Source organism: Gymnoscopelus microlampas (assembly GCF_963454915.1).
Source record: "Gymnoscopelus microlampas genome assembly, chromosome: 12".
NCBI classification, from domain to species: domain Eukaryota; kingdom Metazoa; phylum Chordata; class Actinopteri; order Myctophiformes; family Myctophidae; genus Gymnoscopelus; species Gymnoscopelus microlampas.
Genome location: NC_139949.1, coordinates 4,391,873 through 4,415,039, shown reverse-complemented (window position 1 = coordinate 4,415,039; position 23,167 = coordinate 4,391,873). Strand labels below are relative to the sequence as shown.

The following is a 23,167-nucleotide window of genomic DNA, read 5'->3' as shown; positions in this document are numbered from 1 at the left end:
TGTGTCTCGGTGAGACATGACCTTTGACATGATCTAAATGTCTCAATAGAAGAGCGGGAGACAAAATACAATCACCCCAATTGTATAAGTTATATTATATTAACACACTCTACCATACAGATTGGACAAAATGTAATTTTATTCATAAAAACAGTTAAGTCTAGTTCAGACCAAAGATTCACGACAAAATGAATCCGCTTCGAGCCCGATGGTGTCGTCGATGGCAGCTCAAAAAAAGCAAAGGTCAACAAGCTCACAACGCGTAATCGATGCGGTGCGTTGTGAGCTTGTAGATCTGCTGTTTTTTGGTGTGCAACTCTGTCAAAGTTGCGTCGGTCAGATTTTTCGACTTGATCAGGGTTTGCCGAACCAAACAAAGATCTTACGGGACAGAACTCTTTTTTTTACTAGGTCAGTGTTTTGACCCACTCAGTATTCTGCCTAGTAACCCCCTGGCAGGCTCAAGGTGAAGCATTGGGTACCAGTGATTTGACCACGAATATTCACTGTCAGTTTGCATCAACCTCAGACGTGCTTTGACATAATTTGTCTTGGAGATTTCATCATTTCTGGCTACAGGCAGACAGTGTGTGTACTACAGTGTGTGTGCTGACTCTCTCCATTAATGAACTGCCATCCAGCTGTCCTCAAAACTGTCCATGGAACGTTTCTGGCAGATTTCGGAAATACCTGCGTGCCTGCGTGCGTGCGTGCGTGCGTGCGTGCGTGCGTGTGTGCGTGCGTGCGTGTGTGCGTGCGCGCTTTGGACATTCATGCACACAGCTTATCTGGATTTCTTGTATGCGTGATTCGGATTGAATTTTGTTCCAGGCTTTGTGTTTGCTCTGTGCGTGGCACATGCACAGAGCCAGTACAGTCAGCAAAGTGGCTGGTGGCCGACCATTGGCCAGTCTCAGTTCCACACTTCTATTCTCAACCAATCACATACACTTTACTGCAATGTACTCATTGCAGTAATGCATGCTTTCACACTCGCTTATAAAGCTACCAGACAGACAGACAGACAGACAGACAGACAGACAGACAGACAGACAGACAGACAGACAGACAGACACGTGGCCGGGCAGAAAGACAGACAGATATGCAGGCAGGCAGGCAGGCAGACAGACAGACAGACAGACAGACAGACAGACAGGCAGGCAGGCAGGCAGGCAGGCAGGCAGGCAGGCAGACAGACAGGCAGGCAGGCAGGCAGGCAGACAGACAGACAGGCAGACAGGCAGACAGGCAGGCAGGCAGGCAGGCAGATAGGCAGACAGACCCATCTCATAGTGTACATGCTGACTATCAGCCACTGGCCTTTGGGATGGAGGTTCAAAGTTCACTGTGGCACATCTATCTACACATCAGTTCATCCCTGAGTCAATAAAAGCTTTAAATAGCAGCAGATAAGAACAAAGGACGAGGTCACAATCAACACTGGGGTGTGTTTTTATTTTTGTTCTTATGTTTGTCTTAGTGCATTTAGGAACCTCACTGTTTTGTGTGTTTGTTTATGTTTATGGTTTTATGTATTTATTTATTCATTCATTCATACATTTTTACTATAATCTGCAGTGCTGGTCAAAGTACTCAACCTCAGTACTTAAGTCAAAGCATTGGACTTCAAAGTCAAGTCCAAGTTTTTCAAATACAAAAATGTAATTAAATTAAAAGCCAAGCTTGTAGATCTGCTATTTTCTCTATTTGATATAACGCTGAAGTGGTTAATTCATAATGCACTTTTTTCCCTTCCCTAGAAATGCCTTTGAAATGTAGTGGAGTGGAAGTAAGTATCCAAAAACTACAAATACTCCAGTAAAGAACAGATACTCAAAATGTTTTAAGTACAGTACTCAAGTAAATGTACTTAGTCACTGTCAACCACTGATAATCTTTGTATGCTTTCTGTGTGTGGAACGCATGTGTTTTATGACTGCAGCGTGCGGGTGAAAGTCCGAGCCAAGCGCCCCACTTTGCTGGACTAATAAAGTTAATGATGAATCTTGAGTCTTGCTACCATGTTTTGAAAGCCGGCCAGGCGGCTGTTCAGTGCAATTAATGTTTCTGCTGATGGAATACTTTAGAACATTAACTTAATAACGCGTGTTGCTCCAGCTCAAAGATCAAAGGAACGGGCCGGCAGAGCGGGACGGCAGTCTGCACGGAAGCTCAGAAGACGAGTAGAAAGGTTCATCGTCAAATCATTCCACGGTAAGTACTGTATGTTTTTCCATGTTATATTTCATCACAGGGTATATGATAAGAGCAAGAGAATATTGGGTTGACTCCACCCAATTGACTATTTTGCAGTGGTAAATTACTAGTAACCCATTGCTTAACCCATTAAAACAAAGACAGCATCGGTGTCATTTTAGATTTTAGCTAGCACATTAGTTGGCTATTCAAAAATAGCAGATCTACAAGCTCATAGCTCATGAGCTTGTATTATCTGCTATTTTTGAAAAATCGTGAACATTTTTGCAAATCTCTGAATTAATATATATATATATCTATCTATCTATATATACAATTTGAATCCTGCGCCATGTCGGTTGTCAGTATGTACGTACTGTACGTTGTATGTGGCCAGTGTGACGTAATCTGACATCACGCCAGTGTGACGTAATCTGACATCACGATGAGACGGTATATGACATCACATCCTACCTATAAATTCTAGGATGCCGTCAGGTCGCACCAGTTCGACGGCTTCCATAGTGGGTTTTGGTCATTGGAGAGGTGATGCACGTCACCTCTTTCTGAAGTGGGTACTTTCAAAGCCTGCCGTGGATTTAGGAGAGCACAAAACTCTCTCTCACACTGTGAGGTGCCTGTAAGGTGGCACTGGAAAGTGAACGACGCGTCACGCTAGACGTTCGGGCCGCGTAGCGGCCCGAACTTCTAGTATATATACAGTCCTAGTGTGAGCGAATAGGGGAAGGGAATCAACGTCACGTGATTCCCTTGTTTGACCCGGGAAAAACATGGATGTGCGTCTCAAAGAATATGATTGTTTGCAGAATCGCGGAAAGTTACGAATATTTGGTTGTCCCGTTTAAAATGTTCACAAGATCGGTGGTTGTTTCAATGACCCGCAGGTCATTGAAACAACCACAGTACTTCACCATGTTGAGCTATGACGAAAAATAAACCCATAAAATTGGACCAGTGTATGTTGTCCAATGTAAAACTCGAGTCACTCAAAAAAACACCAGCCGAACGTAGTGAAACAGCCTGGATCCCAGGCTAGTTAATTGGTCTGATGATTTTTTAAAGTGGGCCCTGATCAAGAAAATGGAAACAAGTCTTCAGGACCCTTTTGTGTTATCCTTGTAGCCAAAGTGTTTTACTGTACCTCCATGATGTGTAACCCACTGAGACCTGAGACCTAAGACCTGTCTTCTAAATCCTAACAGTTTTCTGAAAAACGTATGTTGCTATATCAAACCTATATCAAATTTTTTTCATGTCAAGGACCCCAAACATTATTATGTATTTGGCCGCGGACCCCCATCTCAAAATATGTTGTTCCAGGGACCCCCAAAAGCTAATATTTAAGTAAAAAAAAAATCATTTAAAAAATATATATATTCAAAGATTTGCACAAATAAAAAAACAACCAAAAATCTAAACATAGCAGATCTACAAGCTCATAGTGTGGCTCATAGTGCGGCACGAAGTGACGTGACATGAGCCTATTAACGGTTTAAAAAGGTTGAGATTAGGACTAACTCATTTCTACTTTCTAGGAGAGATCCATCAGAGTAGTTGCTATGGCGACACGCTGCCTGGGTGAGAGGGAGGGGCTGACGTTCTGGCTGGCGCGGCCTCATGACTACGATGACGTCATGTCCATTTCTGATGACATCTACGTGGGCAACGACTATCTGCCGCACCGCTACCACATCTGGATGGAGGAGCCCGGGAGGGTGGTGGTAGTGGCACGCAGGGACGCTAAACTGGTATGTACACGCACACACAGACACGCACGCGCACGCACGCACGCACGCACGCACGCACGCGCACACACACACACACACACACGTTTGTATTACTATACTTGTCAGGACATCAACATAACATTTTAGGACAGCAATTGTATGAATGCCTTTTTAATATGTTTTGAAATTTGTTTTACCGTAAGCCTAAAGCCGAAACAAATTGCAGATCTACAAGCTCACAACGTGTCGCGTTGTGAGCATTTTTCCGGTGCACGACACCAGCGCGCAACTAAGTTTAAATCGGCCATATTTCAAACATAAAACAATATTTATTTTCTTGTTTCACAAGGTCTATTACTGAAATTCTACTATACTTGTGGGGACATTTGGTCCTCACGAGTAGTAGTAGTAATACACACGCACACGCACAAGCACACACACACACGCACGTGCACGGATGCACTAAAACAAACGTACGCACACATGTGCACCGTAAATGTGCATCTGACAAATGCAACCAAATGGGCCCTTAGGCCTACAGGTCCTTGTATGCTGAGTAGAGGTTTCTACCGCTGAGAGGTGAAGGATTAAATTAAGTGTTACTGTAAGTAGCTCTATTTTGTGATAGCAACCATGTTGCTGAGTGTTTGTTCAGCAACACAATATGGTGCTTTAGCTTTTTGTATTATTGTATTAACATGTATTATTATTATTATTATTATTATTATCATGTAGTATTATTATTATTATTATTATTATTATTATTATTATTATCATTTTACCAAAACATAATCACTTACACTACCTTTAAATTAACGTTGCATTACATTCTCCCTCCTTGTCCTATCCCCTCTATCCCTCACCCTGCCTGCAGATGGCGCTGGAGTCATTCTTAGTGGTGGATGAGGGCTCCACTGTGGTGGTGGAGGGGCTCAGAGTGTGTCCCACTCAGAGAGGCACGGGACTGGCTGGGGTCATACAGAGGTCAGCACACACACGCACGCACACACACACACACACACACACACACACACACACACACACACGCACACACACACACACACACACACACACACACACACACCAAGGCATCCTCAAAGAGCAGGGGGAGCACGTCGCCGACATGATGAAACTGATCAAGATGCGACGCGTTGTGAGCTTGTAGATCGGCTATTTTCAAATAGCCTATGTATAAAATAGGACTAAAGTGGTTAATGTATTTTTTATAATATAATTATTATAACACAACACATTTTCAGATGGGGGTCCACGGCCAAATATATATAAATGTGGGGGTCAGAATCGGCCTCAAGTCTTAATGGGTTAATATTAGAACTTTGACCGTTGTTTACATGAAGTCAGGACACTTGTATAACAGCAGTGGGTTTTGGACGTTGAGCATGACATGCACTACACTACAGTATATGCATTAAGTCAGCATACTGTAGTTAAAAGGTAAATGGTGCATTTTTTACACCCGTTAAATACTAGTTGGACTTTGACACATACAGTATGTACATTATACTTCTGACAGTTTCATAATTGTGTTAAAAATGTTTTAAAACAATCTGTAATCTGAGTTTGCAGTCGATCGGTCGGACGGTTCTCGAGATACGCGAACTACAGACCGACGTACAGAGATTTTGTGCGTTTATTATAAGACGTCAGAGCTAGAAACAGTGTGTACTTAATTAATCATCATATGTCATTTGTGCTGTAATAAAATGGCCAAGATATTTGACACTGAGAATGTTAAAATCTAAATATACAAAATAAGGCATAAATATCAACTCAGGTCATTTATATTTTCAAAAATAGCAGATATGCAAGCTGGCGGCGTGGCACGAAGTGACACACTGTGAGGTTGTGCTGTTTTTGAGAACCGCTGTTCTAAATCCTACGAATTTTCTGAAAAACTCATGTTACATATAAATAACTGAAATCTAAAATGACACAGATGCTTTCCCGGTTTTAATGGGTTAACGGAGTAGAGTATTTATAATGTAACACTTCTGGGGTAATTTTAACATCTACTCTGGCTTTTGTTTGCAACACCATACAGTTTTTAAGTAGCTTGATATCAATTTTTTTATCATCATATTATTCCTAAATAGAGGGGGCTTATCAAGACTGTTTGGGGGCATGTCAATACAGGCATACAATACAGCTTTGTTGTACGGTCCTGTAACTGCGGTGTGCTTTGTCCTGTCAGGTTTGTTGACGGTTACATCTGCCAGCTCCATCCGAGCGTCAAGGTGAAACGGCTGACCAGGAACGACGACCCTGGACCGAACAAACTGGCCAAGTTCTCCGTGCTGGCACGCCGGGTTAGTGTGTGTGTGTGTGTGTGTGTGTGTGTGTGTGTGTGTGTGCCGTGTGTGTGCGTGTGTGCCGGGTGTGCATGTGTCCGTGCGTGTGTGCATGCATGTGTGTGTGTGCATGTTTATTACTATACTACACAAAAGTATAGAAGAAAGGTTGCAGTTTTGTTTAGACAAGCGACAGTCAAGGCTATAATGCACAGCAGCCATATTGGATAGAAATTGGGCCTCTTCCTTACTTCCTTCACATGTGTTACCACTGATACTAATGAAGGCTCTGTTCCATTCTGGTCAACCAGAGTCAGGGTGCTGATATTGTTTACGTTGGCTCACTGGAAACACTCTGCTACACTAGTGGGTCTCAAAGGCCCCTTTTCCACCAAAATAACTTTGGTTAATATAACTGGTTCTGTTCTAGATCTTTAGAACCTTGGTGCTTTTGCGGAACCAGGGCAGCAAACCGGCTTGCATTTCCACCAGTTTAAAGCACCATTGTAATTGGGGGCAGGAGTCCCCATGTTGAACCCCCATGTTCCTTTTTTCGCTTGCTTTTGCCATTGTTTATATCACATTTGTATCTTCCAACCTGTAGAATAGTGATACGCCCACGTTCATATATATATATATATATATATATATATATATATATATATATATATATATATATACATATATATATATACACACACACACATATATATATATATATACACACACATATGTATATATATATATACACACACATATGTATATATATATATATATATATATATATATATATATATATATATATATATATATATATATATATATATATATATATATATTGTCACAGCTTGGCTCTAGGCCGTGACAAACATCGGAGAGGAGACCAGGTTGAAGTTGTAAATCAAATACATATTTATTAAACAAGAACAAATTACAAGAAACTAAGGAACTATAAACAGAACATAGAAAGAATCATATGAGGTGTGGAGTCAGTAATCAGTAGTGTAGATGTGGATGTGTGAAGCATGGTGTGGTGCGAGGTGTGTGGATGGAAAGAAAGAACATAATCATAATAATAAGGGCATGGAGAATAGGGGGTTGGAGCTGGTGGAGGTCTGCTTCTCTCAGCTTCTTCCAGAGACTGGCCAGGGCAGGGCTTTTATAGCCTCCTGGAGGCACCGGGCCCAGGTGCTCTCCAATGACTAATCAGCCCCACCCTGCTTCCCTATAGGGCAAGAGTCAATGCACAGCATCACACCCACAACCACCCAGACTAATATATGTGGGGCATCACAATATATATATATATATATATATATATATATATATATATATATATATATATATATATTTTTTTTTTTTTTTTTTTTTTTTTTTTGGGGTTCCAGTTCCGAAACAACTTTTAGGGTTCTGAACTAATTAATTTTCAGTGAAAACACTCTGAACTGGTCAAAATGAGGCGTGAAAAAAGAACCGAACCGGTTCAAACCCGGTGGAAAAGGGGCCAAAGTGTGGTCCATGTACCCTCATTGTTCCTTGAGGGGGTTCCAAAAGACCCCTTACGGGTGTGTAAAGGGAAAGGTCACTTTAAAATACTTCTGGGGTCAACATTAGCACCCCAGACAGTTTTGTAAGTTATAGTGGTTGATATCGTAAGGGGGCGTGTCTCATGAAATTAACACACACACACACACACACACACACACACACACACACACACACACACACACACACACACACACACACACACATATATATATATATATATACTGTATATACATATATCAAAATATTGAATCAAGTGACTTAAAAACTGTCTGTGGTGCATACAAGAGCCCGAGTAGATGTTCAAATGACCATCATCATCATCATCATCATCATCATCATCATCATATCTCTCTCTCTCTCTCTCTCTCTCTCTCTCTCTCAGGCCGTGTTCTCGCTCGTCGGCGAGGCCGAGAGTTACGAAAGCTTCGTCTCACACCTGAAAAGCAAACTCAGCGCTTCAGGGCCGTCCGTCCCCACAATGGTCCCCCTGGAAACGGAGCAGCTCAGAAAGGTTCTGCAGGACCCCGAGCTCCCCTCCCGGACCCGCCTCCCGGGCGGGGCCATCATCCAAGACTGGCAGCCGCTTCGGCCAATGGAAGGCAACCTGGGGATCCTCGGCAGAAGGGACCTCGACTGGTTCGCCGACAAACAGGAAGCGCCCGCCTTTCTCGGCGTGTCCACTCGGCCGTACCCGGTCCCGTTCGAGGGAGGGGCCCTGCGGTCGAGCGTCGACCTGTTCGGGACCGACCCCGAACTGGCGAAGAGGGCGCTAGTGAGCATGTTGGAGAGCGCGAGGTGCCAGGGCTGGTTGACGGGGAAGGTGTTGGTGCACATGTACATGGAAGAGGCTCTGCAGGAGGAACTACAGGGTTTCTGTGACGGACACGCAGGGGTCAGGGAGTGGATTAGCTCGTGGTTACAGCTCTTGGTGGAAGGACAGATGTCAGGACAGATGCGGGACAAAGAATGAAAAAAAAGAAGGATACAGTTTAGGTTTGCTCATGAGGTAATTGATCAGTGGATCTCAACCTTTTCTGGATCATTCAAAGCCCACTCGACCGCTTAACACGGCAGCCAAAAGGCTGCCGTGTTAAGCGGTCAGATGGGTGGGCCGTTTGCATTTTTCATGATTTATTTGAATCAGTTGGAACTTAAAGTTAACTACTTACCTTGACATTTATTTTATCATTTATCATAAAAAAAAAATGTTTTGCCAATTGTTTATTAAATAAATAAGCAAGCATTGTGAGCTTGAGAGGAGGGCTATGGACAAGTTCATGAACCTGCCTACCGGTAGGCTGGTTTCATCATTTCAAACACGATTTCAAACTATATGTTTTTCTTTTCCTTCTTTTTTAAATGAACACAAGAACAATGGCTTCTATTTTAGCATGCCAACTTTTCAGGAAGAGACATACCGTGGTTTACTTTTAGCTTGTAATCCCCACCGATGATGTCATTGGTAGGCAGGTTTCTGAACTGTCCACATCCAAGATTAGTGAGGACCAATTATACGAAGATAAGGTTGAAAATGGGTGAAGTGGTCCTTTAATGCAATGGACAAAATAAAAATTAAATTAAATTGGAGTATTTGGAGATTGGAGATTTAAATGAACAGCGGCATGTTGGGTCTATCTGCGTTTGACAGATTAGACACCGTGTTTCACAAAGCAAAGTTTCACTGTCCAACTTTTCACTGTAGTTTGCTTCTGTCTTCACGATCACGAATCAGGTTGGACAGCCTGCAGAGAACTGTACGTGCGCGCCTGTTATGCGTGAGTGCATGCGTATGTGCGCATGTGCGTGTGTTCAGAGCTAAAGAACGTGCATGGAGCTTGTGCTTTCTTTGCATGCCTCTGTGTGCGGAGCTACAGTTTGCCTCTGTGTGCGTTCCTGCCCGCCCGCCCGCCCGCGTGCGTGCGTGCGTGCGTGCGTGCGTGCGTGCGTGTGTGTGTGTGTGTGTGTGTGTGTGTGTGTGCAGTGGTGGAAAAAGTACTCAGATGTTTTACTTAAGTAGAAGTAGCAATACCATAATATACAAATACTATGTTACTATGTTAACATTTTGAAAGGCCTGTGTTCAAAATGTTACTTGAGTAAAAGTACAAAAGTATTGGCATCAAAATGTACTTCAAAAAAAGTACCAAAAGTAAAAGTAGTAAAATATTTGAAAATAGCAGATCTACAAGCTCACAATGCGTCGCGGTGTGACACGTTGTGAGCTTGTAGATCGGCTATTTTCAAACAGCCTACATATAAAATAGGGCTAAAGTGCATTCTTTTAAAATAATATAATGATATATCTGCAAAGTAACTAGTAACTAAAGTCTTCAAATAATTGTAGTGGAGTAAAAGTATAATATTTGCCTCTGATATGTAGTGGAGTAGAAAATTGGAATTAGTCCACTAAAGTAAAAAATACCCCAAAATTGCAGTTAGTTACTTTACACCACTGTGTGTGTGTGTGTGTGTGTGTGTGTGTGTGTGTGTGTGTGTGTGTGTGTGTGTGTGTGTGTGTGTGTGTGTGTGTGTGTGTGTGTGTGTGTGTGTGTGTGTGTGCGTGTGTGCGTGCACATGTGCGTGTGTGTGCGTGCACATGTGCACACACACACACACACACACACACACACACACACACACACACACACACACACACACACACACACACAATAATGTTAATAAAAAACAGTACAACAGTTAACAATTATTAAAGGGTCTACACCATGAATTTTAACTTTTTCTTCATTTTTGTGTGTTTTTGGTCTCCCCCACCTCTCTTCTGTTCCAACAAATACCCGCATGCAGGCTTTCATAGGCTATCTGTGGTTTTTATGTAAATTGGTCTGAAAACAGTCCGTCAGATTTGTTCCCCCACCCTACGTCACGTCTGGGAACAATTCCTCCCGTTTTTCAGTTCTAACCAAAAAGAAAAGAAAAAAAAGAAGAAAAAAAAAGTTTTTTTCTTATTCTTTTTTTTTTACTTTTTCCACACAGAACCAGGACATAACATGCATACAAACTGGCTCAATAGCGCCCCGTGCCAAACAGGACAATGTGGTATTGCAGGTGAAAGTGCTTTATAAGCCAGAGAGAAGTTAGTTGGAATGAGTATATCTGAGGCTTGATTTAGGCTCAAACCTTTTGAAAAACGTTTGAGGGACATAAACAATATGATATCAAATATTATTATTATTTTTTAAATTCATGGTGTATCTCCTTTAACACTCGCGTGACTAAGCAATCAATGGGACCGATTTTGAGAATTGAAAGTGGCTTAACTTCTCTCAGGAAGCTCTGAGAGAGTTCCCCTTTCATGACTTTTCCTAAATATATGTTTCAAACCATCTCCGTTTTTTTTTTTTTTTTTAACTCATTATAAATATGAAATACATACCATGTATCCCATCCCAGCCGTTTTATTTCGGCTAAATTGATCGCTCTCCCCCTCTCTCCCCCTCCCTAGAGCACTTTACACCTCGAGACCCCCCACAGAGCGGCCCGCAGCGCACCAGAGAACTGATGCGCTGCGGGTCTATGTTGCCATGTCTGCTTATTATAAGCGACTTTGGGCTTGTTTTTCACGTCTTTCTATTATTATTATTATTATTATTACCCATATAATTACATTATAATGGTAATAATGTTCTACTCCACTACACCTCAGAGGCAAATCTTGTACTTTTACTCCACTACAATTATTTGAAAACTTTAGTTACTATACTCTTTTTCGAATTCAGTCATTGTAAAGTCACTTTATAAACAAGGTCGGCTATAGTAACTTTAGTTACTAGTTAGTTTGCAGATATAAATAAAATATATAAAGCAGTCAATAATAAAACCAATCACATCACTTTATAAACAAGCACTGAAAATAACGAATGAAAAAACGATTAATGTACTTTATTTAATAAGACAAAAAAACTGAAAAACAGTACATGGAAGTAGTTTGTAGATCAGATATTTAGCGCAGGAGTAGAGCATGAATGAGCATATTTGTGGAACATAGCGATGTGTTCACTTGTTACGCTGAGAGGAGAGGAACAGAGAGGGACAGAGAGGAGACGTTTCTGTCAGCGTGGACAGCTGATAGAATGAGAGCTTTACGCTCAGACAATTATGTGAATATTATATAATATAATATAGGTTTGTCAAGAGATATCCATGTGTTTTGGACAATGGAGATAGTCACGTAATTAGACCGTGGCTTCAGCGTTCATATAGGCTCCATGTTTCACGTTAGTGAGTTCTCTCTAACGCTCTGGAAGACCCCTCGCTCTGCGCTTGTACAAGGAATTCCACTGCCCTGCCAGCGCTCAAGTGTAGTGAAAATAAACTAAACCATTTCGCTACTCACCGAAGCAAAGGCTGTTTTGTGTTGTTGAAAGTTTATTCTCGGAGGTGGGAAGCCTCTCAGCACCCCACCTACTCTGTAAAATACACTTTTTGGGCAGAAAATAAAATATGTCAGCGAGACGGAAATTTATTTTATTTACTCCACAGTGCCCTCTACAGATCTGGAGTATTTGACTTACCATTAACCAAAATCTGTAGAGGGCACTGTGGAGTAAATACAAATAATTTCCGTCTCGCTGACATATTTTATTTTCTGCCCATAAAGTGTATTTTACAGAGGGTGCTGAGAGGCTTCCCACCTCCGAGAATAAACTTTCAACAACACAAAACAGCCTTTGCTTCGGTGAGTAGCGAAATGGTTTAGTTTATTTTCACTACTCTTGAACGCTGGCAGGGCACTGGAATTCCTTGTACAAGCGCAGAGCGAGGGCTCTTCCAGAGCGTTAGAGAGAACTCACTAACGCTCTGAACCAGGGCTAAACGTCGGGTCTGTGTGATCAATGCACAACAACAACTCCTCCACGCCGCTTGCTCTCGGTCCCAGCATATCCACGGACTTATTATTGTAATAGGCTACATATTTTATTTCATGGCCTTGGAAATGGAATTGTATACTTTAGCTCTCATAACAATATCTACTGACAAACACACTGACACGCAAATATTGATTGATTAATGTACTGTATTAAATAAGACAAAAAAACAGAAAAACAGTACATGGAAGTAAAAATGAGATCCCCACATACACAAATCACAAATCATGATGACATATAGGAGACAGACAGAAATACACACTAGCCTACTGCTTCATGTCTCACTGTTTTCTCAGGGCAAAACGCACACAGTAACATTTTCATAGACCTGCCTGCTTATTTCTCTCTCAAGATTTGGCAACCCATTTCAACTTTCACAGTGGCTTCAGCGTGCATATAGGCTCCATGTTTCCCTCAAGAGTTTAATGTGACGCTACAGATTGCACTGTTTTATACGCTTTTTTATAAACATTTTACAGAATCTGCAGTTACCATGACTACTAAATTATTATTTTATAATGTTTCTGCCTGCAACAACATGTGAGTGAGTGAGCTAACTGACTGAGCAGAGTGGAGTTGAATGGCTATTTAAAAGACAATGGGGGCCCCCACTGGGTGGGTGAGAAGGTGTCAGTCAGTCTGGTGCAAAGAGGTGAGACAGTAACCAATCGTAGAGCTTGATTTCTAGATCAAATTGATCGTTTAGCAGGCTGTGTGTAGGATAATGAAACCCCAGTCATGCCAGTGTTAAAAGACACAGAAATAAGTGCAGGGGAGAAAGGAAACCCATTTATGGCTTGCACAACGTCACCTTGCTAAACTAATGGCCTAAGTCATTTTTTGAGGAAAATGATATTTTTGCCTAACTCAGCTCCTCATGACACTGGCCACCTCTGGTAAAATGGCCTATATTATAATCCTAATAAATGAAAAGGATCATGCTGTTCACTCCCCCTTTAGTATAATGGCCTAGTCTCGCGTGGCCAGACTGTTGCCTCCCACAATTTACAAATGTTTCCGACATACAGTCTGGGACTCGGAAGCTCTGATCATGTGTAAGTGGAAAGCGGATGCCCCTCCCCTACCCACGTCCGTTTCAGCATTGTGCAGAGTCCGACTGGAATCAACGAATCTCATAAACATCGTTTATGTCTACTAGTGTCTTCTTTCACAGTTTTTTCGGCGTTAATTCCATGATACCTTTCTCAGTTTTCTGTGATAAACAATCCTCGCACAAATAACATGAATCTACCGCTCCTATGACTATGCTTCCGCCTCGGTTCTGTTTCCACTAGGACTACAGGTCCGCGGGCACCGCGTCGTGATTGGTCGAATGTCTTTCCGGTCTGAACAACTTCCGTTACACAGCTTTCGGGAAGTGGAGTCCCAGACTCTATATAGCATTCAGAGATTGTGGAATAGTAGTCTGGTGACGCGAGACTAATAATGGCCTAACTCCCTAGTGTGACTTAGGCCAAAATAGGCCATTGTTTTGGCCTAAGTCACATGTTTTTGTGACTTAGGCCAAATTATTTACTGATTTAGGCCATTTAATTGTTTTCTTTTTTGGCTTAAGTCAGATTTAATCCCATTTAAACCTATTTAAATCTCTTATGTTACATAGCTGACAGACAGTGTTATTTTTTATTTTAATAGTCATAATTTTTTATAAACATTTTGGGTGAAATGATTAAGAAATATCATATAGTTTTGTTTTGGATCAGTTTTTTATTTTTCCTGAAAAACTTAAAAAAATGACCTAGGCCATTGGTGTAGCAAGGCGATGACAAGGTTCTCACCTAAAATAATAAACAAGTAGTAAGTTAAACCTAGTAATCAAATCATTGTGTGTGTGTGTGTGTGTGTGTGTGTGTGTGTGTGTGTGTGTGTGTGTGTGTGTGTGTGTGTGTGTGTGTGTGCGTGTGTGTGTGCGCGTGCGCGTGCGCGTGTGTGTGCGTGTGCGTGTGTGTGTTGTAAAGGTTATTGTGTCAATGTTACAACACGTTGATTAAATCTAACAAGGAAGTAGTTATCTAAAGAGGAAGTGTGTTCACATGCACCTCTCTCTCTCTCTCGTGTATTCAACATAGGTAGGGAACGAGAACTCCTAATCACCAGAAGTTTTAAGTGCACTCATCCATAAACATGTTGATTCACACAGACCCTTGCTTTCAGAATAATAACACATACAGTATGTAACCCAGGTAACTAACCAAGGCGACCAGGTAACAGGTAACCATGGTAACCAGGCAATCATTCAATCAGTCAGCAGGAAAAGTATAAATGTCTGGCTACCATGGTGTCATTTCCTGCCACTCCCTCCACTCCCTCCTCAGTGTTTGCTGGCAGCATTGTGTGTCTGCTGCTGCAGTGTACTCTTATACTCCTATGCTTCATACTCAACGGTGAGTTAAAGTTGGTTCAGTGTCAATGGTTTGGTTGTTTGGTCATGGTACAATGTGTGGTAAATGTTGTCTGCCATTTGAACTACATCTGCCTTGGAATTCTCATGATAAACATGCTAGTGATCTAGCAGCTACAAAAATGGCAGATCGACAAGGCTGAACTTGCCTTGTCTCATATTTATATTAATTTTGAGTTTAATTGACTTTATTTTGAGTAAATGATGAAGTGTTTTATGACTTCATGTTTTGAGTATCATTTTTGTATTTTATTTTCTATGAGAATTTATTATTTAATGAATCATGAATAATGACACAATTTATTATTTAATGAAGTCATGAAATAATAATTTGTTGGAACTTGACATTGTTGTACAACTATAGATGACTGATTGCTTTATTTCACCTGGCCTTTTAGGTCAGGTTTTTGTGATTCGGCTGGATTCGATCCGATGTTGATGGCGAGCCTCCCACACTGACCCAACCGGACCCGGACTCTGGGGCCTAACTCCCTACCTCCACTCTGTGTGGTAGGGGCAAAGGACAGGTTCCATTCCCCTTGAATTCCCCCCTGAAAGATCCACTGACACGTAAAACTTTAAAGGGCCCCCTATTTTCTTTATAAATTAAATGAACTGTTTGTTCTGAACTATTATTTTGTTCTAATACAATCTTTAAGTGGAACTTTTGTGTCTGTCTCTAAATTCCTTGGGTTTTACACAGATTGAGCTCACCACTGAACCTATTATCCATACCTACTATCTAACAGTCGTTATCTTTGCGCAACTGGCTACAGCTCTCCTGCCCGAAAGTCTTGCCGTGCTCTCTCTGTCTCTCTGTCTCTCTCTCTCTCTCTCTCTGTCTGAAGATGCAAAAGATAAAAACTTAGGAGTGTAGTTCTTGACACACCCAGTATGATACACATGTTAGTGCGTTGATACATTCAACCATTTTGACACGACAACAACTCAGTGAACTGAACATTCTGGACTCCATGTTGTTTTACCACGCGGGATAAAAAGCATAACAAATAATTTAGGGTAAGTGTTATTAATCAATATGGTATTACAGAGGTTAATGTAAGATTATCATACTGCTAGTCTGCTGTTAAGAAGGTTAATAGTGTTTAAGTGCTTTATAAGACATATAGCAGAACCACTTGTTATTTTCTCTTTTTTGTCATTAACATTATTTATTTTCCAACAAATAATACATGACATAAAAAACATGACAAGTGGGTGAATGTTAACAGAACTATTAAAAACAGGATCCAAGCATCCATCTGAGTGCCTTAAAACGGACATCCTTCAAAAACATAAGCTCATAATGTACTATTACTACATAAAGTGGGGCACGACCGGTTGCAACAATACTCCACCTGGTTGAAGATGCAAGAGAAAAACACAGGATTGTAGCTTTAGACACACCCAGTATGATATGTTAGTGCGTTGATACATTCAACCATTTTGACACGACAGCAACTCAGTGAACTGAACAGTCTAGACTGGACTTGTTTTCAGGAAGAGCGGTCTCTCCTTGTTTTACCACGCAGGATAAAAAGCATAACAATTAATTTAGGGTAAGTGTTATTAATCAATATGGTATTACAGAGGTTATTGTAAGATTATCATACTGCTAGTCTGCTGTTAAGGAGGTAAATGCTGTTTAATAGGGATGTAACGATATAGTAACTGCATCGAAAAATCTTTTTGAATTTTCAACAATCTACTATATCGTTATGCAAACAGCAAAATATCGTATCGTTTGACTTTGTATCGTATAGAATCGTTTTGCAATGCAAATAATCGTATCGAATCGTTTTGCAATGCAAATAATCAATTTTATCAATACTAAGTACTTTTAAGAAGAAAAAAGAGAAAGGTGTTTATATCCAGTATCCAGGTATTTATTTTTCACACAGAATTTTTGGGTAAATAAATAGTTACTATATCGATTTTAAATCATTGAATCGAATCGTATCGTTCTAAATTAACCTGTCCTGTATCGTTCATGTATCGTATCAACTAAATCCCTGAATCGAAATATATCGTATCGTTCTATATTAACCTGTATCGTTCATGTATCGTATCGACAACCAAGTATATGCGTGATATATACGTGATATGTATCGAATCGTTGTTAAAACGTATATCGTTACACCCCTATTTAAGTGTTTTATACGACATATTAGAACCACTTGTTATTATCTTTTTTTGTCATTTCAAGTATTTATTTATTTTCCAACAAATAATACATGACAAAAGACAACGACCAACAACACCACTTGTTATTATCTCTAAAAGTTTGTTTAATCTAACGTACAAACATTGAAGGATTACTTTGAATATTACCCCTCCCCTCTCTCTCGCTCTCTCTCTCTCTCTCTCGCTCTCGCTCTCGCTCTCTCTCTCTCTCTCTCTCTCTCTCTCTCTCTCTCTACGTCTTTCTCAAGCTCATGCTTCAACACGTGCGAGTGTGTGTGTACGTGCGCGCGAGGTCGCTGCAGGAGGCAAGACCCGTCCAACTCTGCCTCAGATTGGCTTTCTATGTCCGTGGCACTTTTTTTTTTTTTTTAATAAAATTTAAATATAGCCTATATATTTTCTTCATTATAAAGTAGAAACATATAAAAATAACTTGACTCGTAAAGTAACATGCTCATTACATGTGTTGCAGGAGATTTTTAGTAGGCCTATTGCCACCCATTTTGGATGCTGTCAATGCACTGAATTATCACGTTTAATCAGACTATTAATTTTTTAATCAGACTATTGATTGTTCTAAGTAGGTGAGATAATGACCTACCGGGGCTCTCGCTGGTAGGTGTTTTGTATAAAGTATAGTTTTGGACTGCGACGGAGACGTCTCAAGCGAACTTGAGCCACCACGAGAGGCTCCACCGAGCGAGCGAGTTGCCGCGCCGAACGCTGTGAAGTTCGCTTGAGCCGACTCAGTGCCCACCGAGTCATGTACCGATAGACACAGAATGGTAAATCATGTTTTGGGGTGGGCGTTTGCCCCATCTTTCATCAACCCACAGAATAACGTCAAAATACCAATCAATCAATAGTCTGATTAAAGGTGATAATGTCTCATTCAATGTATTGACAGCATCAGAAGCTGTGCTGTTGCACATGGTACCTGTCCTGTACAGACAATTTTATCGGGTGAAGACAACAAGACAGCTAAAAGAAATGATTGCTATAGCTGCCTCAATTCTGTAAATATAATTTTTAGGACGACGGATTCATAGAGTGTATGTGGTGTGGTCAGACAATGAAATAATTAAGGCCAACGGCATGTGAGGGACCACAGTGAAAACATGGTGCAGGAAAAGAGAAAAAACTAATAATAATAATAATAAGTAGAAAATGTTCTCCTCGGAGCACAGGTCTCCGCCAGTACTGTTCCTGACTAATCCTGTCTTACCTATTTATATTACATATTGTCACGTGTCACTTGACCAATGTTAACTTGGCTGATGGAAGCTCACTTAAAAAAATATAAATACATTTTTGAAGTGACACACCTAGGTTTGTCACCTATAGGTTTCTATTTTGTCATGTGTCTCGGTAGCCAATCAAAGCACACCCTTTCAACATATTGTCACGTGTCACGTGAAGCTTGACCAATGTTAGCTTGGCGGACACACGGAAGGACGGAGACGAAAACATACTCTCCACCTCTGGCGGAGACAATAATAACTAGATGATGATGCCCTGACATCTAGGCCCGAGCCGAGGTTGGTCCAGACAGCAGTACTGGCCTAGTCACTCTGCACACACGTCATGCGAAGTCCGGCCCCTCTGGCCTCTCCTCTCCTCTCGGCTCCTCTCCTCTCCTCCCTCCCCGCTTTGCTTTGCGGCCCTAACCTCTAGTCCCAACCTCGGCCATGTGATAAAGAGTTCAGACTTCCTGTATCTGGTTGCTATGGCAACCTGCCAGATCAGGCTGAGGGTCGATCAGAAAATCAATCAAACCGAGAGTCAGATCACTGATCGAGGTGGGGTAAGATACCTAAACATAGCCATAGCTCTGATCAACAGTCTGTGACGGGTCTTGGAGGCATGTGGAGTGATCCTGTGCTTGCAAATCGCTGGTGAACTTCTGAGCTTTTGTCAATTATATAGTAGTAAGTAATAACAATAATAACTAGAAGATGTGCTCCTCGGAGCCAGTACTGTTCCTGATTAATCCTGTCTTACCTATTTATATTACATATTGTCACGTGTCACTTGACCAATGTTAGCTTGGCTGATGGAAGCTCACTTCAAGTTTTTATTTCATCATGCGTCTCGCTAGCCAATCAAAGCAGAGAGTCAGCCAATCACGGTACGTATCACGTGAAGCTTGACCAATGTTAGCTTGGCTGAGACAGACGGACACACGGAAGGACGGAGACGAAAACATACGCTCCACCTCTGGCGGAGACAATAATACTAATTAAAGCATTATAAGCAGCGATGACCGGGCCCTCGCAGCTCTGTCCACGTTAAGGGCAAATATCGACCAATCAGAACAGGGAGCAGAGCTAAGCAACTCTAATGAAGGACAAGGATTTTCAACCGAGTCCAGTGAGGCGACTCATGACTCTTTACGACAAAGGACATAAAACGAAGGCTGCACATACACAGTGCACCCAGGCCCTCGGTCTGTCAACTGTAGGGCTGACTTCTGTTGGCATGCAGGTGGGCAGGGACATGGCATTAGGCGGTTCCCATCTTTACCGCCTCTATTAGTGAGGACACAGGGACTAACAGCTCAGTGGATAGTGGAAACTACCCCTTACTCCACGGCCGATCGTGGTCTCCTCTGTTGGAAGGGGATCTTCTGCCCTGAGTGGGAGGGCAAATGGCCTCCCCCCGAGTGTGATTGAGACACTACAGAGTGCAATTGGTTCCACCAGGTCCCTCTATGACTTGCTGTGGGGAGCATTACTAAAATTGGTGTTAAGACTCATGCACGGTTTCCTTGTCAGCATTGTTTCCTCTCTGCGTGAATTGCTGGACAAGAGTAGAGCAGTCACAACTATTAAGGTAATTTATGTGGCAGCTATTTCAGATTGTCATATTGATGTCAGTGCCAAGCTTTGTGTGAAGAATGAGCTCGAGGGGCTGTGTCTCACCGCTATAAGGGGAGTGGTGACATCATCACATTGTGAGGTCACACTTCTTAACGCCAGGGGGCACAGTTTTAACTGCAATGAGTAACCTTACTCATTGAATGAAACAAAACATACGGTAACACAACGTATCTACAATTGAAACAAAGAAATACAATGTATTGATATTTTGTTATATTTCATTTTGTAGACCATGGCAACAGCTGGGGGTAACCTGTCTGAAGAGCAGTTTCTGTGTTCCATCTGTCTGGATGTGTTCACCCAACCCGTCTCTCTTCCATGTGGACACAACTTCTGCAAGACCTGCATCACACAGTGCTGGAACTCCACTACCAGTGGGCTTTGCCAGTGTCCAATGTGTAAGGAGACATTCAACAGAAGACCTGAGCTTCATGTAAATTGTTTCATCTCTGAGATGGCGGATCAGTTCAGGAAGTCAGTGCAGGTAAAAAAAGAGCAAGAGAGAGGCGACGATGATGATGTTCCACAGGAGGTGTTCTGTGACTGGTGCACCGACAGCCAGATGAAAGCTGTCAAGTCCTGCCTGGTCTGTTTGACTTCTTACTGTGAGACTCACCTTGAACCACATCAAAGAGTTGCGACGCTCAAGATCCACCAGCTGGTGGAACCCCTGGGGAGCATGGAGGACAGGATTTGCAAGAAGCACAACAAGATATTGGAGCTCTTCTGCAGGGGTGAGCAGAGGTGCATTTGCATGTTGTGCTCACAAACAGACCACAGGAGCCACAATGTTGTCGCTTTGGAGGACGAGAGTGGAAAGAGAAAGGAGGAGATGGGGAAGGGAAAGACAGCAGATGGCACAGAGGTCCTCACTGCTCTGGTGGCCTCCATTCAGAAGAGACACGCTGAGCTACTGGAGTTGATCGAAAGGAAACGGAAAGAAGTACAACAGAGCGCTGAACTGTCAATCACAGAGCTTGAGAAGGAGATCGCTGAACTAAAAATCACTTGCAGGGAATGTGATAAGCTTTCACACAGTGAAGACCACCTTCAAGTCCTCATGTACAGCCTCCCATCACCACCCTCCTCTCCATGTGCTGACTGGTCTAAAGTCCTAATGGACAATAAGGTCTCTGCAGGAACTGTGAGAGGAGCTGTGACTAAGATGGAGAAGACATTGAATGAAGGGATGGAGGCACTGATTAAACAAATGGAAGAACGTCATTGTCAAGTCCCCCCACAGGCCCGTTCCTTCCCTCAGCCCTGCTCCCTCCTACAGCCACCCTCCCAACAGACATCAAGAGAAAGTCACTGGCCCTCCCTAGAGCCCCCCTCCATAAAGCCCCCCTCCCTTCAGCCACCCTCCCAACAGACATCAAGAGAAAGGTATAGGCCCTCCCTAGAGCCCTACCACCACAAAGTGGTCTTCGCTAGAGCTCTCTCCCCTGAGCCCCCCTCCATAAAGCCCTCCTCCCTACAGCCACCCTCCCAACAGACATCAAGAGAAAGGTACTGGAAGGAATATGAAGAACATGATCAAGACCACCCATGGGCCAGAATTAAAAAAACGCGCAATAAGAAGTAGAGAATGTGATGGGTTGATTGATTGATTGATTGATTGATTGATTGATTGATTGATCGAATACTTTATTAGTAGGTTTGTTAAAGGGAAACTATGTAAGAAATCTGGTCTGTGTACAAATACCCCAGCCCTCCCTGACAGACATCAAATTGATGGCTGTCTTTGATTAGAGCATCAATTGATTAGAGAGAGCACTAACAAGCACAGAACGAGTGTGACACTTTTATGGCCCAATCAAGCAACTCAGTGCACAACCCCTTTGAAATTCAAAGGGATCAATTAAGAGCTCCGACAGAATTTTGGTTGGAACAAGGTCAGTTGATCTCCTTCAACTGGTGAGGATTACCTGTCTCTTCTCAAGTTAAAGGATTCTGCAAGTAGTTTTTCTGTCTTGCTAACAAACAATGTTTTGTAAAATGTTCCTTTATTAATCATTATACCATGTTGTTACATCTTAGTGACTGATTGTTAGTCCTTCATGAACATTGTATTGGATACATTTAGGGGATACTAATTATTATCTTTGTTAAAATGGTATAACTATCTCAACATTCAGGCGCGCGGTAAGTACTTAATAGCCAGGGGGGCTGAGCGTCGGGGGGAATCCGCTTGACGCATGCACGCGCGCGCGCGATTTTTTCGGTTTCGGGTCGAAAAATGTGCGGGTTTGGGTGGGTTTTGGCACTTTTTTTCCTTTACTTTATTTCGGTTTTAGGGTTAGGGTTTGGGTTAGGTTATTTAATTCTCGTTCTCATAAATAAAATAAAAAAATCTAAAAATTAAAAAAAAAAAAAAAAATCCCTTCCCATCACCAGGGGGGCTGCAGCCCCCGTAGCCCCCCCCTTCCCGCGCCACTGTCAACGCGATTTTTTCGGTTTCGGGTCGAAAAATGTGCGGGTTTGGGTGGGTTTTGGCACTTTTTTTCCTTTACTTTATTTCGGTTTTAGGGTTAGGGTTTGGGTTAGGTTAGGGTTACGTTATTTAATTCTCGTTCTCATAAATGAAATCAAAAAATCTAAAAATATATAAAACATAAAAAAAACCTTCCCATCACCAGGGGGGCTGCAGCCCCCGTAGCCCCCCCCTTCCCGCGCCACTGTCAACATTTGTGTTTTAAGAATGTGTGTGTCTCAGGTGCTCGGCTGGCAAGGTGGTAAAGCACCTTCCCATTACTGCAAAGTCCATGGGTTTGAATCCAGCATCCGCATCCGGCTTTGTCGAGCATCTATTCAAGCAAATTGGCCCGTGTTCGGGGGAGGGAATCTGGGCTGCGAGGGTGGTATTTCTCACTGCACATACTCCTACAGGCTGGGGCGGCACCTGTCGGCGCGGAATGTTTAGCGGGAGTAGGACGAAGGTACTGTGTCCTTCCGATGAGGGCTCCTTACTGTCAGGTGGGCCAATAGAGTATAA

General features: G+C 42.2%; 3 protein-coding genes across 3 annotated transcripts in view; 2 read left to right on the top strand and 1 right to left on the bottom strand.

Moving 5' to 3' along the window:
• LOC311056925 (parvalbumin beta-like) overlaps window positions 1-23,167 on the bottom strand; it is a 523,075-nt gene that overhangs the window by 45,816 nt on the left and 454,092 nt on the right. The gene's annotated exons all lie outside the window — the stretch shown is intronic.
• Window positions 3,777-8,771, top strand: LOC311056712 (putative N-acetyltransferase 16; the record flags this gene model as incomplete). Its single annotated transcript, XM_084073520.1, has 4 exons — window positions 3,777-3,965; window positions 4,819-4,928; window positions 6,157-6,271; window positions 8,184-8,771. The coding sequence occupies 4 exons, from the start codon at window positions 3,777-3,779 to the stop codon at window positions 8,769-8,771; spliced, it is 1,002 nt and encodes a 333-aa protein (XP_083929646.1).
• On the top strand, window positions 16,626-21,757 carry LOC311056711 (uncharacterized protein; the record flags this gene model as incomplete). The annotated part of the gene is made up of 2 exons (XM_084073519.1): window positions 16,626-16,668; window positions 20,402-21,757. The coding sequence occupies exon 2, from the start codon at window positions 20,405-20,407 to the stop codon at window positions 21,755-21,757; it is 1,353 nt and encodes a 450-aa protein (XP_083929645.1). The 5' UTR covers window positions 16,626-16,668; window positions 20,402-20,404.